This window comes from Phalaenopsis equestris, unplaced genomic scaffold (assembly GCF_001263595.1).
Source record: "Phalaenopsis equestris unplaced genomic scaffold, ASM126359v1 Scaffold000761, whole genome shotgun sequence".
NCBI lineage: Eukaryota > Viridiplantae > Streptophyta > Magnoliopsida > Asparagales > Orchidaceae > Phalaenopsis > Phalaenopsis equestris.
The window spans coordinates 2,886,855-2,904,190 of NW_018165201.1; the positions used below are offsets into that span (position 1 = coordinate 2,886,855).

At 33.6% G+C, this 17,336-nt stretch overlaps 1 protein-coding gene across 3 annotated transcripts in view; it reads left to right on the forward strand.

Moving 5' to 3' along the window:
- The window catches only part of LOC110030854 (alpha-glucan water dikinase, chloroplastic), a 132,960-nt gene that overhangs the window by 93,738 nt on the left and 21,886 nt on the right, over positions 1-17,336 (forward strand). For all 3 annotated transcript variants that reach the window (XM_020733796.1, XM_020733797.1, XM_020733798.1), the window contains 12 exons: positions 8,509-8,571; positions 8,649-8,711; positions 8,800-8,859; positions 9,504-9,656; positions 10,023-10,106; positions 13,318-13,494; positions 13,613-13,719; positions 14,413-14,626; positions 14,719-14,822; positions 15,525-15,660; positions 15,811-15,936; positions 16,318-16,428. In XM_020733796.1, coding sequence (XP_020589455.1) covers positions 8,509-8,571; positions 8,649-8,711; positions 8,800-8,859; positions 9,504-9,656; positions 10,023-10,106; positions 13,318-13,494; positions 13,613-13,719; positions 14,413-14,626; positions 14,719-14,822; positions 15,525-15,660; positions 15,811-15,936; positions 16,318-16,428 — 1,398 coding nt within the window. The remainder of the gene's footprint in view (positions 1-8,508; positions 8,572-8,648; positions 8,712-8,799; positions 8,860-9,503; positions 9,657-10,022; positions 10,107-13,317; positions 13,495-13,612; positions 13,720-14,412; positions 14,627-14,718; positions 14,823-15,524; positions 15,661-15,810; positions 15,937-16,317; positions 16,429-17,336) is intronic.

Sequence of the window (17,336 nt, forward strand, 5' to 3'; positions counted from 1 at the left end):
GCGGGAGACAGAGCTCGAGCGCAGGGGAGACGGCTAGGGATTAAAGAGGAAAGAAAAAAAAAGTTAACTAATATATATATAAATATATATATTAAATATATATATATATATTTAGATATTAATTAAAACGATTTATTCGCGCGCGACGACGCGACAAAATGGGTGTCCTCCCCGGGCAAAATCGACGTTCCGGACGCGTTGGTGCAGTCCGTTTCGTCATCCGGGGTCGCTCGGACGACGTCGTCGACAATCGGGTCAAAACGCGTCGAAGTTCAAATTTCACAAAATATTGACCCGCGATCGATTGTCTCAACAGGTTACTCGAGCCCTTGACGAATAACAGTGCAAGCGATGCAAATCATGGCGATCAGACGCGTCGACTCTCTGAATTGCGAAGTTGGTGTGCGCAGGAGTGCGAATTGTGCAGAAGGCCACCCTAAGGCTCGGAAAGGTCCTATAGGAATCCACCTCATGTCGGTTTCATCCTTCTAAGTGTTAGAAGTCGATACCGCACACGCGAAACTCCAAAAGAGGACGGAAATAGGTCGAACTAAAACGAGGCGGACACCACTTCTAAGGGGCTAAGATAGTCGCAGGAAGACCCCTAAGGCTAGATCCTAATTCCTACGAGAAATACTAGACCTCACGAAAATTGAGGTCAACAATTCAACATATTTTTTGTTCATTTTTACTACAATATTATACGGTTGGTTTACTTCTGTTTCACGTTTAGAAACAAGATCAAATGAATTACAGTTGAATAGAAATACGCCTCTTCCAATGGAGCCAAAATATGCTAATTCAATAATTTCTTCAAGAATCCCATAATAATCTATTTCGTCTTTTGATTTATTATTTGTTTTTACACAAATGCCGAAAATACAAGTCTTTTATTTTCTTCTAACCAGGATGTTGCATAAAAGCTGTAGCCATTCACATCATATATATGCCAAATTTTCACCATGTGCATTTCCCCTCAAGCAAGATTAATCAAGTCCTGCTCCGTTACTTCATTGTTCCTTTCATGAACCTATGAATTCATAAAGAAATTACGTGTCATTCATGATATTTAAAAATAAATATTTGAACATGAATACTACATTACTAATCCTAAGTTTAGTTTGAAGTTTTCAAAATTTTAAAAGCTTCTAAATTTTAATTTTTGTAGATATAAAAACCTAAAGCTACAAGTGTGTGTTTTCTAATGTGAGAAGAAATAGAAAATTCACACTATCCAAATCGATGGAGCATAATTTTCACATTAAAGAACACACCCTTATAGCTTTAGGTTTTTATTTCGGAAAAAAAATAGAATTTATAAACTTTTAAAATTTTGAATACTTCAATCTAAATTTAGGATTTGTAAAATAAAAGTATATTCTTGTTCACACGTTTATTTATATATATTTTTTATTTTTTTTTATGAATTCATAGATTCATGATTCAAAAAATGGAGTGACGGATCAGGGTTGATAGATCTTGGTTTGAATCTGACAAATTTATGATATGAATTACTATAGATTTCATACAAGATCTTGGTCTGAAGAAAAAAAGACGTATAATTTTTGTGTTTTATTGAGCAAATAATAAATTAAACGACAAATTTGATTACTATTTGTTTTTCGAAGTTGTTGAAATAGCATGTTATGACTTCATTGAGAGAAACGTATTCCCGTTCAACTGTGATTGGTTTGATCATGCTTATAATTGTGGAACAAGAGTAAACCAACCGTATAATATCGTAGAAATAAAAGTGAATAGAAGATATATTAAACTTAATCATTTCATTCTAGCTAGATAAGAGGGTATGGTATATTTTCTTTGATATTCTCATAGAGCAGGAGATAAAGTTAATTGAACAGTTGTCATAACGATTAAACCTAAAGAGACTATTAATATTCATATTTCTATTGAACCCGCCCTTCAAGAAATAGAAATGACGGATTTATGAATTCCAGTTGAACTATCCATGAAGAGCTAAATTTATAGGATGCTACCAACGAATACGTACAAATAACTCAATATGAGGTTGACTAAGAAATTTTAACTTCATCATATGGCCACTCATCAGACAAGGCTGATTAGGATGTGTAAGTTACTATCAATGTTGTAAGCTTACTATTTTGCCTTCTGTTTACAACGTAGTTTTGTGTTTTCAGTTTTAGTGGTTTGTAGATTGCACTTTACATATTTGTCTTCTATTTACTGCTTATTTTTTTTGTTTTTCAGTTTCAATAGTTTATAAATTGCAGTTTATACTATCGTCTTTTGTTGATTGTGTAGTTTTGTTTTCCAATTTCAGTAGTTTGTAGATTGTATTTTTTATTTTCGTTTTCTATTGTCTGCATAGTTTTTTATTTTCAGTTTTAGTAGTTTGTAGATTGTACTTTATATTTTCTTCTTTTTACTCTGGTGGTGAGTACTCCTTGTCTCTCTCCTCCGTGGCTACCGTTGCGCTTGACTCGTCCAGCCAGCCTTCACTCCGACACCATCAGCTTCACCATCACAACCCTACAACCCTACACCTACCAACCATAATTTTCACATTATAGAAAATTCACACTCCCCCCTCCAAACGCAGAGAGATCGGTGCATATGCGTTGAGTTCGGACGATAGGCGCGAGGAGCAGTCGACATGCGGGATTTGATTTTTATGTCCGATTTCAAGCTGGGTAAACATTAGGGCTTCGAGCTTTCTTCCTTAGTGTATTTTGACAAACATCTTGGTGAAGGTGAGGAGAGTTGAAGAGGTGAATTTTGGTGATTCAGCTTGATTTTTGCATCGATCGGAGACGGAAGATGGTGGAGGAAGTCTTAAGAGTTTCTTTATGTAGAGAGGAAACTATTGCGAGTACTTGGTAAAAACTTTCTTATTTTCATATTGAAATTTTTGGTGGTGTAGCTCTGTAGATTTTTCCTGTTCTTGGGTTAGTCCATGTAAATTCTCGCATACTTTTTTGACTGCTTTGATTGTGCTTATGTTTATAATTTTGTTCCAGTTTTCTTGATTCTTGTGCGACCCCATTATTCTGCGGTGTGGTTTAGTTTCTAATGGATCTTAAGCCTCGATAAAATTGGGAATTGTTCTTGTTGGGATTTTCTATCAAACTGGTATCAGAGCAGGGTTCGATTTAAGTGGGAGCAATGGTTGAAGAAGCAATGTTCAAAGTGACAAAGTTCAATAGGATGAACTTCACTTTTTGGAAGATACAGGTGAAAGATTTGTTGTATCAGAAAAAATTATATTTCCCACTACAAGAAATCACATGGAAAACTGAGTTTATACCTATGGAGGAATGAGAAATGTTGGATCGAAAAATATTCGGTTTTATCCGATTGTCACTTTCATCATCTTTTGCGTTCAATATTGTGCACGAAATAACTACGGTGGATCTGATAGCGACACTGTCCAAGATGTACAAAAAATCTTCTACTTCCAGTAAGATTTTTTTGATGAATAAGTTATTTAACATGAATATGGTGGAAGATGTTCAATGACAGAGCATCTCAAAAATTTCAACACTATGATGAACAAGTTGTGTTCTGTGAGGATTAAGTTTGATGATAGAATCAAAGCACTGGTGATACTATCTTCATTACCGGACAACTGGGTTGGTTTGATAACGATGGTGAGTAATTTTTCAGAGACTTTGAAGTTGAACTTCGATGACATCGTGAGTCTGATGCCGATTGAAAAAGTTCACAGAAAAACAGTGAATGGTGAATCTTTAGGTTCTGAATTTAATGCTGATAATAAGGGGAAAGAATTTGGGCAGACATACAAGCAGAAGCAGATCTAAGTCCAAGAAAAGAAAAACCAAATTAAGCCGAGGAGAATGCTGAAACTGCAGTAAGAAGGGGCATTTCAAGATGGACTGCAAAACTTAAAGGAAAGCTGGTCACACTGTTGAAATCCAAAATGACTCCCTGGTTTTATCCCTAATCAATACTGAATTTTTAATAGTAGATTTAGGTGTCTCTTTTTATGCATGCCCCAATAAAGAGGTATTTAAAAACTATACTTAGAGTGATCTAGGAAAATTTTATTTGAGAGATAACAATGCCTGCAATATAGTAGGAAATATTGATGTTGATATCATGTTGCTAAATGGAATAGTCGGGAAGCTTACTGAAGTTAGACACGTTTCAAGTTTGAAGAAACATTTTATCTTTGTGAGCTAGCTGGCAAAGTCAGGGCTCGTGACTACTTTCACAGGTGATGTGGAAGGTGGCCAGGGGGCATTAGTGATGGCTCGAGGCAACATTGAAGACACTCTTTGTCTGATTTCATCTATTGTGCATAAGTGTCAACCATGGCGCTCAAACGCCAAATGGGCGCTCCTCACAGAAGAGTCGTCGCCTATGCGTTAGCCTTTGGCTCATATGCTCACTTTAAGTGGGTGCTGACATAGGAGGGGGCGCTTTTGCTCCCCCTTTGAGCACATAAGCACCGATACAGAGAGATCGGTGCCTATGCGTCAAGTCTGAGCGCATAGGCTCTAGGAGCAGTTGACATGCGGGATTTGATTTTTTATGTCCGATTTCAAGCAGCATAAACATCAAGGCTTGGTGTTTTCTTCTCGTGTTTTCTTCGACAAGCATCCCAGTGAAGATGAGAATAGTAGAATATGTGGATTTAGGTGATTCGACATAATTTTTGCGTCAGATCAGAGAGTGGAGATTGTGGAGCACATCCTGTAAGTTCCTTTTAAAAACTTTCTGAATTTCATTATGAAATTTTTGCTGGCGTGGCTTCATGGTTTTTTTTCTGTTCTCATTTTTTTCCATGTAACTCATGTGTTTTTTAAGTTGTTTTAATTGTGCTTCTCTTCATAATTTTATTCTGGTTTTCTCGAATTTTGTGTGATCCCGTTATTTTGCAGCGTGATTTAGTTTCTAATTGATCCTAAGCCCCCATTACAATTGTGAATTATTCTTGTTGGGATTTTCTATCAAAAATATTATTGTAAAATAAATATATATACATGCTAATTATTTCATTACACTAAAAGTTTGTAGAGTTGAAACGAGTGCCAACCGCTGCAGATTTCCACGCTCGCACCCATAAGTGGCAGTTGTACCAGACCTGAATCGATAGAAAATCCTAGGAACTAGCGTACAATCCAAATAAATATTAAAGTTTATTTAGCCTCTAACTTTTCTTAATAATTTTTTTTTGGCGACCTTTTGATATGTCCTTTAAATATGCTAAATTTTCTTTTGTATTTAATACTTATTTTGGATGATATTGCACTTTAATGGAATATGTTTTCATGTTTTTGTTGCAAGTATAATAGGTAAAGTAGTTGGAGCGAACTTGAGTGAAAATGGAACGAAACAGAGCACATGGAGCAATGGATGCTTGGACCTGGACTGGTGCCTAGGCGCCACTCCATGTCGCCATGGCGCTAGCTTTTGGTGTCGGACCCTGTAGAATTTCTAGAGAAATTGACGCCTAGGCACCACATTTTGGCGCATAGGCGCCACATATTGACGCATAGGCGCCATGTCATTTCCCCAGCCGATAGAGGAGGCGGTGCTAAGGCGCCACAGTTGGGCGCCTAGGCGTCAGAACTGTCTGGGACAATTTTTCAGCGTTTTTTCACACGAAATGAAGGGTTTTTGTTCAGAGAGGCAGATGAGACGAATAGAGAAATCATTGGGGAAGTCAAGGAGGTAGAGAGCAGGGCGGGGAAGCGAAGAAAAAGTGGGAGTTTTCCTTCTTTTTTTTTTTACTTTGAGAACTGTGAGATGTGTAAGGAATTGCTGTAAGACTGCAAGGAGAACACTTTGGGGTGGAATTCTTCTTCATTTCTCAGGGAAGAAGATAAATATATTGTATTTTCATTGTAGTGTATTGAAGTAATTCATAGTATTTGACTTTGATTTAATATAAATGTCGTGCTTTATGGTTTTCTTCATGAAATCTAAGTAGATACCTTGTTTCCTTCATTTTGTGATGAAATAACAGCATTTGTAGGGAGTAGATTAAATTAGAATCATGTTAATTAATTGATTATGATGGTTTTTCATTTGGACTTTATTTACATTGCAGTTGTAGTGTTAAAATTCGTTTTGAACCCATAAGATCCAGGAGGGCTACGACTTCAATCGACTAGTGAAAACCACACTAATTTTTAGGGTGAAAAAAAAGTAATCCTTAGGTTAGTGCAAATAGATAGGGAGATGATTTTAACAGGGATAACTAGGAGGTTTTTAGGGTGACAGACAAACAATTCTTAGGTTAACCTAGTTTCATTATGCTCTTGAAAAAAGGTAAAGAAAATACATGCTCCTATTTGTCACTTGTTTATTTAGAGATTCTAGTTGATTTACACCTACACTAGCTACTAGTTTTATTACAATGGGAGGAAACATCTAATTAGCTTGAACTTTATGCTTAATTTAGCTAGTCTACTTAGCTGAATAGTAAAATTAGAAGTTAGTAGTAGTTAAGTAGAATTCCCTAGCTCACTAAAAATCAAACCTATTTCCTAGCTAAAACTCCTTAAATGCAGCTAGAGCTTTCCTTAAGTCCGTCAAATTTACAGTCTTCCCCGTGGGATCGATACTCGAAACTATAGAAAGTCCTATATTACTTGAACGATACATGCACTTGCGTTTGTACCTGATGTGTAGTGATAAGTAGTGGAAAATTAAGTTTTTAAAGTTATAAAATATATTTTTAAAATTATAATATTTAAACCCTAAATCACTAGGTATATCGTAGAGAAGTGGCGGCCACCTTTGAAATGTCGAAGGAGAGTTGAAGCCAACACTCAGGCAATATTACTGATAAGCGGTAAATGCGTGGCTTTTCTATTTATTGATAAGCGATTTACCCACCACTAATAAAGCTTCGCTAAACTATTGAAAATATATTAACCGATGATTTTGTAACGTTAACCGTCGGCTTTTAACCATCTGAAGTAGGCTAATTATTTGCTATGTCCTTGCTATAAATTTTGTTTGGTAAGCATGCTTACATTTTTAATTTTATGCTTTGAATTTTAATTTTTTATTTTATGATCATTTTAATCTTCTTTTGTCAATATGTGTTTATATCTTTTAGAAAATAATCAACAAAACTTATTTTTGGATGAAACATACAAAATAAATCAAAAAAAGAAATATCTTTTTCACCCTTGGTGCATGACAAGTTAACTTTCTTTTTTTGTCTTTAATAAAACAAAAACTCTATATTCCTACAAATAATTACATATTCATCTTCCAGGGTTGAAATGTTATAATTTCTATAGGAATTTATTTCCTTCTTTTGTAATTTTTATTTTATAAAATTTTTACGTTTAAAATTTAAATAGTTAAAGACGGCAAGGAATTATTTTTAGTGATAATTAAAAAATGATGAAAACATGTAACATTTTATTGAACAAAGTTTGATCACAACTCAATGTATTAAGTATGATTTGACTAAATTCTATATTTGTCATATAAACGATAATTTTTCCTAAAACTTTAGTTTTGAGATGTTTTGAAAGTGGCATATATTTCCTTAGAATAATCAAAAGGATATAAATTTTTACCCGTAATTATTTTTTTATTTGTTGTGAAATGAAATATCAATTGGGATGTTTATCTCTTTCTTAATTTTTCAAAAAATACCATTTCTTATAATATGAATTTTTTATTATTTTTATATAATTTAAAATAACTTTTATATTAATTAGAATTTTACAAGTGTTAAATAATAAGAATAATTAAACTAATAATTGAAATGCTTTAAGTAACGTGATACGTTTTTTTTTTATTAAATACTATCGTTTTAAAATTAAAAATGATTTTAATATTAATTATAATTTTACAACTATTAAATCATAATAATAATTAATTTAGTTTTTAAACAACTAATTCATACATTTTAAATAATGTTTTTAGAGTTTATAAGTATATCTTTTTAATTTTGATCTAATTTCTTAGTTGATTATTTATTTTATCTAATTGTATTTATAAATATATTATTTTGATCTTTTTTATGAAAGAAAATGATAATTTAATTAAATATAATTTTAAATTTCATAATATAACTGTTTATTTTATGAATTTTATTCACATGCATTTGGTGCACGAGCAATTAGACTGGTGTGTGTGTGTGATTGACATACATACCACTTAATTGTGATGTATTTACATATTTGACATCAAAACATCAATTTATTTATACATACCATCTTACCTATGCATGAAAAGAGGTATTGCACTTTTTTAAAAGTTAAAAAGGTAGTACTTTTGTTGTGATATGGAAGATTTGGCTGTATAAGTGTAAAAATTAAAGTTTAGGCGTTAGATATGTAAATACTTAATTGGTTGGTATGTATATAAATGGCTCTCTCTCTCTCTCTCTCTATATATATATATATATATAGTGTGTACTAAATATTTTCCTTTGGAAGTTGTATTGTTCCAGTCTGTAATTTATCTAGCTACGCCATCCTTTTTTGCTTCATAGTATTAGTGTCAACGGATAGTCTCCTGATATTATCTTTGCAGGCAGTGCACTCTGGCGCTGACCTTGAGTCTGCTATTGCAACTTGTTTAGGTTACAAATCTGAGGTGTGATTTTCGCCTAAATATACATTTTTCTTAAATTTCTTTACCCTTTGTTAAATGTTTAGTTTTCTATTCTTCAGGGTGAAGGCTTTATGGTAGGAGTTCAAATAAATCCTATAAAAGGATTAGCCTCGGGGTTTCCTGTAACTCTTTCTCTTTGATATTTTTCTTTATGACAGCAACTCTCTTTAATGAAAGTAGCTAATATCTGGGATTTCAACTCATAAACAGGAGCTGTTGGAGTTTATCCTTGCTCATATTGAAGATAAAACGGTAGAACCGCTGCTTGAGGTGATCTTGTTAACTGTACAAGGCAAATTTTATGAAAGGCAATTTCAGCGTGCATAAATTCTTCTTGGAAGATTTTTATGCATACTCGATTTCTATGTATTTACATATCTAACACCTAAATTTCAATTTTTACATTCATGCTACCTTACCTTTACATGGAAACTTTTAAAACTTAAAATGGAGGTATTTTTGATGTGATATGAAAGATTTTGGTGGCATAAAAATAAAAAGTAAAATTTGGGTGTCAGATATGTTGACATTAACGTGCTAAAATATTTCTCTGATTATTTATATGGGGTCTTTTTAGCCCCAAAGCTTATAAAATATAAATTATCCAGACTCTGTTAATAAGAGCTGAAAAAGTACAGAGGTCTATTCAGCTCTTATTCAAAGAATCTATGGACTGAATTGACATCTTTATAAGCTGTTATACGAAAATAGCTGCCTGCAAACTGAGGGAACTTTATACACTTTTTTTTATATGTAAATATATGGGAATCGGGTTCTATGTATGTAAATGTCCCGTTCTTCTTTCATCTTTATCTAGAAAATGCCGCATGAAGAGGGCACAATATCAAGGAGTTTGTTTTTGTTTATTACTTCCGTCCTGATTTGAATCTTCAAGCAATGTTTTATCCTTTCAGGCTTTGCTGGAGGCTAGAGTAGAGCTTCGTCCTTTGCTACTGAATTCTCAGGAGCGTTTAAAGGATATCATTTTTTTGGATATTGCTCTTGATTCTGCAGTTAGGACTGCAATCGAGAGGGGATACGAGGAGCTCAACAATGCAGAACCAGAGGTTTTTAACCTTTTATTTTTTTAATAATTCTCTTAGGAATTCTTTATCTGATTTTCTTCTATTAGGGCTTGTTTGGGATGTCTTTATTTATTAAATATGTTATTTTTATTTTAAAAACATATTTGTTTAATGCATTTTTTTCATGTTTTTATTTTATTTTCAAACATAAATTAGCTTGTTTTTAAAAATACACAAAACATCGAAAACTTACTTCGAGTGTTTTTAAAAACAGCTAAACATGTTATAATATATCAAATATGATATATATATATAATAATAATTAAATTTGGTCTCAAACGTCCCCGTAGCAGATGTTGAACATTATGGTCATCCTCCTTTGGCATGCTTTGTTTGTTTCTTTTGCAGAAAATCATGTACTTTATCTCTTTGGTCCTTGAAAATCTTGCATTGTCTTCGGATAACAATGAGGATCTTATATACTGCTTAAAGGTATTATAATCTTATCTTTGGCCTTTTTCTTTAGATTTCTCTTTATTATAATACATTTACTTTTTTATATGTGCATTGAAGGAGAAGTTTCTTAGAATATTTCTTGTAATTGGATCATAATTATTTTGGTACCAATCAGGTAAATTATTAATTACATGGTCATGCTTTGGTGGGTTTATGCAAATATGATTATTGATGGGACTGGTCAGCATGGCTTTTGCCTATCCTGTCCTCTTCATCTTCAAAATTAATCACTTGAACGGAGCTCAGCATTTTGTTGTAGGGGCATTTACATACATACTGCCCAATTCCTATGTATTTACATATCTAACAATTGAAGTTTACCTTTTACATTTACACCACCCAAATCTTTCATATCACATAAAAAATGCCACTACTTTTGACTTTTAAAAATTGAAATTCACCTTTTCTATGCATAGCTGATGCGGCATGTATGTAAAAATGGAAGTTTAGGTTTTAGATATGTAAATACATAGGAATTGAGCGGTATGTATGTAAATCTTTCTTTGTTATATGCTGGAAGCAGTAGCACTTAACATAAATACTAGAGTAGAAACGAGTCCATTAAATTTTCCAAGTATTAAATGGTGGTGTGAAAAATCCAGGTTGTTGTAGCAACAAGCCACATGAACTCTAAAATGCTTAACTAGAAAATAGAGATTTCTAGTGTCTTAAAACGAAAATTAACAATATGGTTTTCTGCACAAAGGCTGGTACACTGATAATTTCAAATACAAAATCTTGTAAGAAGCAAATCAAGACCTAGAATAGATAGGCAAAAAATATCCAAATTTCTCTACATAGGAGGTTCAAAACAGTAAAACAAATTATAAGTATCTGAATCTGGGATCAACCTCGAGCAAAACTAGCTTGAACCCATGCCAAATCATATAGAACAAACTAAATCAATGATTTAAGTTAATAATGAACATTAATGTTCTCATTGGTAGTCATCATATCATTTCATAATACATAAATTTTAAATTACTATTAAATAAGTAGTTTAAAACCAATTGAATTTAACTGATAATTTATTTCTGATCTATGCAAATACCAAGATCTCCATCACCAACATGTGGTTTGAAACTTATTTAAAATTGAAATAAATCGATATTGGGTCATTTTTTAATTTAAACATCCTCTGTGGTGAGTGATAAATTATAAAGTATGTAGCTCAAATTTATGATATGATGGGTGACTCGGGCCACGAATCACAAAATATAAGTACCCTTATTATCAATCTAAGTCTATGTTTCATTGTCTTCCCCTATAGCATCATTTTATAACTAATGAATTTAATTCTAGAGATAGCATATTTTTAAATATCTCATTTGTTCTGTAATGTTGGCATGAAAATATCTCATATGAATTTAAAGCTTTGGCTATACGTTTTACTTGCAGTTCATTCCCTTCATATTTGTAGAGACAATTTCCTGTGTAAATCAGCTAAACCTTAAATGAAAGAAAATTACATAGACATTTGTTCGTTTTATTTTTTCGGACTGATTAATGTGTTATGTATTTTATTTAAATTTTGTTAAATAAATTTTTTCTCTTTGAATCATAATCTCTTTTCTAAATTGAGATTGTTGATGATATTTTCTCATGCCTAAGAGATGAACGCTGATTCTTTGCTCAACTATTAAGTTTAGATCTTGCATCTTTAAACACTCTTACAAGATGCATATGGTTGATAACAATAAGAATTACTCAAGATACAAAATTTATATGACATCTACAATTTGATAATGCTAAATACGTTGTAGTTCTATGCATTTGTGCATTTATTAGCTAAAACATTTGCTAATTGAAGCAAATGAGGTTTTATTTGATTATGCTTTGCCATTATTTTTGATTACCTGAATTGATTGAATTTTTTACTTTTTGGAGAATTGTATGCTTGTATATGGTTCCATTTGCTTATTATTTTATTTGCTGATGATCATTTTTTTTTTTGTTGGCATTTACATATACTACCCACCCATTATATATATTTACATATCTAACATCTAAAGTTTGCTTTTAACATCTATAGCTCTCAAATCTTTAATATCACATAAATAATACCCCCATTTTAACTTTTAAAAAGTGAAATACACTTTTTCATACATAGGTAAGGTGATGTTGTTACATCTATGTTTAGACTAAGGGCAAGTTCGTCTTTTGTAAGTTTAAGGACAATTTAGTCTTTTATTATTATTATTGTTGGGTATAAATAAGCTTATTATGTTTATGGATAGGTTTATGCATGAGATTGGATTTGTGAGTCTCATGTCTAGGTTTTGCGAGAAATTTCCTACCTCCCGAATTGTATGGATTGGGAGAGACCGGCTACCTCTCGAATTGTAGGTGTTTATCTTTGTGTTCTTGTTGAGTTGTTTGGGTTTTTACAATAAAATTGTGTTGTCCTAATTTCTGTGGAAAGACCTTTCGATTTTAGCGTTGAATTATATCAAATTGGTATCAGAGCTTCTGGTTCTAGTTCGTGATTTGGGTTTGTGGTTTGACGTCGAAAACAGCAAATCCTGCATTCCTGGAATGTTTATTTTTGCGATTGCTGCAGTTCCGGCTGTGGTTCGGCAATCCATCACCACTCTGACAGTTTCCGGCGGTCCGGCGGCTGTTTTGTGTGGAGTCCGTGCAGTTCGGCTCCTAGTGGCAACAAGAGGCCCAGGGAAAGTTACGCAGTATCCAGGGAAGGAGTTCTTTGGAAACAGCAAAGCAGAAAAAGGAAGGATTAATTAAGGAAGGGAATCATCGTCACAGGGAAAATTAATTTAAGGAAATCTTAGAATATTCCTTATTCCATCACCGTTGCTGAGCCCAATAGATTTCTGGGGAAGTTTTTTTTTCTTTAAAAAAAATGCTTTTTTTGTTTAAAAAAAGGAAAGATATTCTTCAAAATCCACTATGGCAGTAGGTGCTTCTCGGTAAGCGACGGTGGGATTGAAGGGATTGATCCGAAAACATTGGCGTCGAATCGTATCAGATATGTATGCAAAATTGAAGTTTAGATGTTAGATATGTAAATGCCTAACAATTGAGTGGTATGTATCTTCCTTTTTTTTTTCCATTTTATTATAAATGCAAAATTAAATTTCTGTGGCACATGTTCTTAAGCTTAGCATTGCTCTATATATCACCATGCTTGGCAAAATTAAATACGTTTGTGCTTTTATTTGTGCAAAAGGGATGGAACCATGCACTGGAGTTGTCCAAAAGAAAAGATAATCAATGGGCATTATTTGCGAAGGCATTTCTCGATAGGACTCGACTTGCCTTATCAAGCAAGGCTGAATATTTCCATCAAATTCTTCAGCCCTCAGCTGAATACTTAGGATCATTGCTAGGAGTAAATCAGTGGGCTGTAAGTATATGGATACATGCTAAATTTAACAAATTATATGATCATAGATCATCGGAAGTTAGAGTTTGATGCACCGACCTTTTTTATTGAAGATTAACACTGTTTGGCTACTTTATAGGTTAACATTTTTACTGAGGAAATAATTCGAGCTGGTTCTGCTGCTGCATTATCAACATTACTTAATCGGATTGATCCGATTCTTAGGAAGTTGGCACAACTTGGAAGGTCCAGTTAGTTTTATCTTCACTAGATTGTAGTGTCCCATAAAATTTTGAAGTTTTCTTTAGCCTGAATTAATTTCCAAGAATGATTTCAGTGAGGGGGTGCTGTTTGGTTTGCTACAAAAGTAGTGCACTATATTTTTGATAGGAGTTTCAAAAATTTGGGTGCTTGGTCAAATGAACTCTAAATGCAGTGTAAAATTAACAATGCATCTGGAATTCATTCTCTAGTTGATTTCAATGTATTTGAAATTCACTAGATTTGAGTGAATTTTAAATACATCATTTCCGTAAAGTGTTGCCAGCTGCCATAATCAATATCCACTGGTTGTCGTCACCGCCCTCCTCTGCCATCATCTATATTCATTCTTTTTATATTGTATTTCTTTTTAAACAAACCAAACCGCCCCTAAATGAGGTGCAAATATTACATCCGGGCTCCGGACATAATTTGCGTCCGGAGTCCAATGATGGGGCGCCACGTGTCAAGTGGGTCCACTGTAATACACTGGGATTGGTCAGTGTTAAAATTTTTGGGGCCCACTTAACACGTGGCGCCCCACCATTGGACTCCGGATGCATCCGGAGTCCTGACCTAATATTTTTTCATAAATGAGAATGGATATAATCTTTTTTTCTTTTTATTCTATTTAAAGTTTGTTCAGCTTCCTGATATGGTCTTGAATTTTTAGTGCAGTTGGCAAATCATAAGTCCTGCTGAGGTTTCTGGCTATATAGTCACGGTGAATGAGTTGCTTTCTGTCCAGAACAAATCCTACGACCGGCCTACAATTTTGGTGGCCAAAAGTGTAAAGGGAGAAGAGGAAATTCCAGATGGCGCTGTTGCTGTACTAACATCTGATATGCCAGATGTTCTTTCTCATGTCTCCGTTCGTGCAAGAAATAGCAAGGTTTGAGTTTGTTCAGCATTAGTTGTTATTCTCTTAAATTTTATTTGGTTTATGAATAAATGTTATCATTGTTTATATTTTTATTGTTTTAGGTATGTTTTGCCACCTGCTTTGATCCCAATATTCTGGCTGAATTTGAAAGAAATGTAGGAAAATTATTTTTCCTAAAACCTACTTCTGCGGAGATCATTTACAGGTGAACAATAACATTTTTTTCTGCTAAAAAAAGACCAAAAAAAAAAAGGATGATTTGCCACTCAGTTCGTATGTATTTACATATCTAACACCTAAACTTCAATTTTTCCATATATATATATATTTATATATACACCAATTTGCCTATGCATGGAAAGGTGTATTCACTTTTTTTAAAGTTAAAATTGTGGTATTTTTTATGTGATATGAGCAATTTGGGTGGTATAAATGTTGAAGTAAAATTTAGGTGGAATGTATGTAAATGCAAAAAAAAAACCCATTTAATTTATCTCTCCTTATCAGAATAATGTACAAAAATGATTAAAGCGTAATGGTCCAGTTTCATATCCTTGTAAAAAAAATGAGTAAATTCACCTTCATACCGCAGAATTCCTATGTATTTACTTATCTAACCCATTATTTCATATTTACACTTCTAACACCTTGGTGTTATACACGTATGTTTGAAAAGGTTTATTTCACTTTTAAAAAGTTAGTGGCGATGGTATTGTTGATGTGATGTTAAAGATTTTTGCGATATGCCTGTATATATAATATTTAGGTGTTAGATATGTTAATTCATAAGAATTGTGTGGTGTGTATGTAAATGCCCCAATAATGAGCTGCTCAGAAGAGGCTTGCTCTATTTTTATTTCTTAGGTTGCTCTAAAAGATAACATTGTTCATGTTTTCAATTTTATAGTGAGATCACTGAGGGTGAACTAACTGAAGCAAGTTCTAGAGATACAAGTGATGGCAGAACTCCATCTCTAAACATAGTCAGGAAGAGTTTTGCCGGTCAATATGCTATAGTTGCCGAGGAGTTTACGAATGAAATGGTTTCATTTTACTTTTATCACCTTGAAAAATTATTTTATCCTCTTTTCAACCTTGTCATTTTTGCATCGTCTTGAATTATTTGTGATGGGTCACATCGATCTTCTTTCTTTGCTTTTAGAATGATCTGTAGAAATGTCTATTTTTTTCAGGTTGGGGCTAAATCACGTAATATATCATTTCTCAAAGGAAAAGTGCCTTCTTGGATAGAAATCCCAACATCAATTGCTCTACCATTTGGAGTTTTTGAGAAGGTTCTGTCTGACAATATAAATAAGGTGAGATTTATTATCTCGAAACCGTCTAATTGTTTCATTTGTCTTTTTTATTTTTTATTAATGCAGCATGCATTCAACTTTTATTAGTTTAGGAATGTTTCAATTTCATGTACTCTGAATGTGTTGTGGGCATTTACATACATACCACCTATTTACATATCTAATGACTAAATTGTACTTTATATATTTGTATCACCCAAATCTTTTATATCGCCTTTAAAATACCACTATTTTAACTTTTAAGAAGTGAAATACATCTTTTCATGCATAGACAACGTGGCTTACATGTAAAAATTGAAGTTTTAGGTGATAGGTAGATGCATATAAATTGAATGGTAGTAAATCTTCTTTATAATTTCCATGTTGTCCCTTGATTCTCAGGATGTAGCTCATAATGTGGATGCGCTCAAGAGAAAGTTGGAAGACGGAGATTTCAATGCTCTCGGTGAAATACGCGGAGCAGTTCTGCAGTTGGAAGCTTCATCTCGATTGGTATGGAAGTTGGACTTTTATCTCTTATTGAAATATATCATGATGCCCTGTTAGCTACAGGTGAATCTAGCTTCTTGAAGGTTAATATATCTGGTTTCGTTAAATCTATCACTCTTTGCAAAAAGAAAAATTAATAAAAAAGATATCACAATTCTTAAGCGGATTAAAAAAAAACTTTTATTTTGTATTGTAAAAGTTCCATAAATGCAAAAATGTGTATGGAATAATAATCAATATTGTGTTGATCATGTCATCTACATGGCCATTTTTTATCATCACATCATCATTGTCCTTATTCCACTACTTGGGGTTGGTTTTATGAATGCTTGATTTTGAATCTTTTTTTTTTTGGTGTGCTACATAAGATGTTAGCATTATTTTGTTGAGTATTTTTTGCACAATTTCTAGCCAAGTGACTTTTGATCTATACTTTTTATTTCCAATTGTTTCACAATAATTTTATGATACCGGAACTAATTCGAAACAACAAAAACAAAAGCAAACTTTATTCAACAAAGAGATCAGGGTTACAGCATAGCTCAAAACGGAAATATGACATAGAAACAACAACCTTTGGCTAGCGCCGGTTGTGGCGTTGGCGAAGCAGCAAGGAGAAGGGGAAAGGTTGGTGGCTGTACAGTAGTTGGGAAGGGATTTAGTGGGCGTTTCGAGGGCTGAAGGAATGGGACAGCAAGGCAGGCTGCAGAGAAGAAAGTGGCAAGGTGTTGGGTGATGGTGGGATGGGTTACACAGCAAGGATAGCTGCAGATAAGGGCGGTTGGATTCAGGTTGGGGGCTGGATAGGTGGGCAGCCGGCTGGGAAGGGTGCGGCCGGCTGTTAGAGACCTTGAGGGAGCAGGGAGGAAGTAGGCTGGCGGCTAGAGGGGGGGGGGGGGGGGGGGGGGGGG